General features: G+C 61.7%; 1 protein-coding gene across 1 annotated transcript in view; it reads right to left on the bottom strand.

Annotated features, from left to right (window-relative positions):
* Positions 1 to 299: 299 nt before the first annotated feature.
* The window catches only part of TMUB2 (transmembrane and ubiquitin like domain containing 2), a 7675-nt gene continuing 6795 nt past the window's right edge, over positions 300 to 1179 (bottom strand). Inside the window, exon 2 of the mRNA XM_029964479.1 lies at positions 300 to 1015. Coding sequence (XP_029820339.1) covers positions 592 to 1015 — 424 coding nt within the window. The 3' untranslated portion in view covers positions 300 to 591. The remainder of the gene's footprint in view (positions 1016 to 1179) is intronic.

Here is a 1179-nt window from a genome sequence, read left to right on the forward strand (position 1 = left end):
CCCCCCCAGGTCAGTGTCCTCACCCCCCAGCCCCCAGTGTTTCTGTGTGTCCCCCCCTCCCGGGGGGAGCTGAGCCCTTGTGAGGTCTGTGTGTCCCGTGAGTGGGTTGTGGCTGCCCCTGTAAATAAAACTGCATCTTGACTTGGTATCCCTGGCATTAATTACGGCTGGTTAATTAAGCAGGGCTGTTACCCCACCACCACCCCCGACCACCACTCCATTTACTGCATATGGGGCTGGATTTGTTTTTATAACCCCCCCCAAAAGCACGGGAAGGGGGGGAATAAGCAACCCCAGAGTGGGAAGGTGAGCGCTGGGGTGACTTAACACCCTTTATTTGCTTTAAAAAGACCTTGGGAAGAAGCCACGGCCCATTCCAGTGCTGTCCCACTCCCCCAGAGCTGGGATTGGGAATGGGACGAATGGAGTTCTGAGGGGGAGGGGGGCACAGCCCCTTTTTGGGGGGATAAAATCTGGCAGCGAGACTGGGCCAAACAGCCCCTGCCGTGCTGGCTCTGGTCACTGTAACGCCACAGGGATGGGGACAGTGGGGACAGGGACACTGGGGTGCCTCCCCAGCTCCTTCCCGCCTCATCCCGACTGTCCATACAGCCCGAAGGCCAGGAAGGTGACCAGGACGGTGACCCCGATGAGGGACACGGTGGCCGGGGTGGTGAAGAGCTGCCGGTAGTTGACGCGGAAATACCACCCGAGCGCCAGCACCACCATGACCGTGGGGACCATGAGGGTCCCCCCGCCCAGGGGCAGCCCCGGGGCCGCGGGGCCGGCGGGGACAGGGTCGGGCAGGGCGGGGGTGGCCGTGGTGGCTCCCCGGGAGCGGTGGCAGTGGATGACACAGTTGTCCGTGATGCGGAGCGAGCGCAGTGTCCGCGCCTGGTCCTGCAGCAGCTGCCCGCGGTAGATGAGCTTCATCTGGCTCTCCTGGCCCGCAAAGTATTTGCTGTGGGAGGAGGGCAGAGGTTGAAGGTGGCAGAGAATGGGCTCGTGGACACACCTGGGGCTGATGGAAACCCCCCCCCCTCATTGTGAAACGGGGAGGGGACAGCGCGGGGGGACAGCGATGGCACCGCCACCACGTGCCACCTTCTCTTTTAAACTTGTTTTAAATCCCCCCTCCTTGGTGTTTTTGGAAGAACAAGATGGAAAAAACCCCTCTCC

This window comes from Manacus vitellinus, unplaced genomic scaffold (genome assembly GCF_001715985.3).
Source record: "Manacus vitellinus isolate BGI_N305 unplaced genomic scaffold, ASM171598v3 scaffold_72_pilon, whole genome shotgun sequence".
Taxonomy (NCBI): Eukaryota; Metazoa; Chordata; class Aves; order Passeriformes; family Pipridae; genus Manacus; species Manacus vitellinus.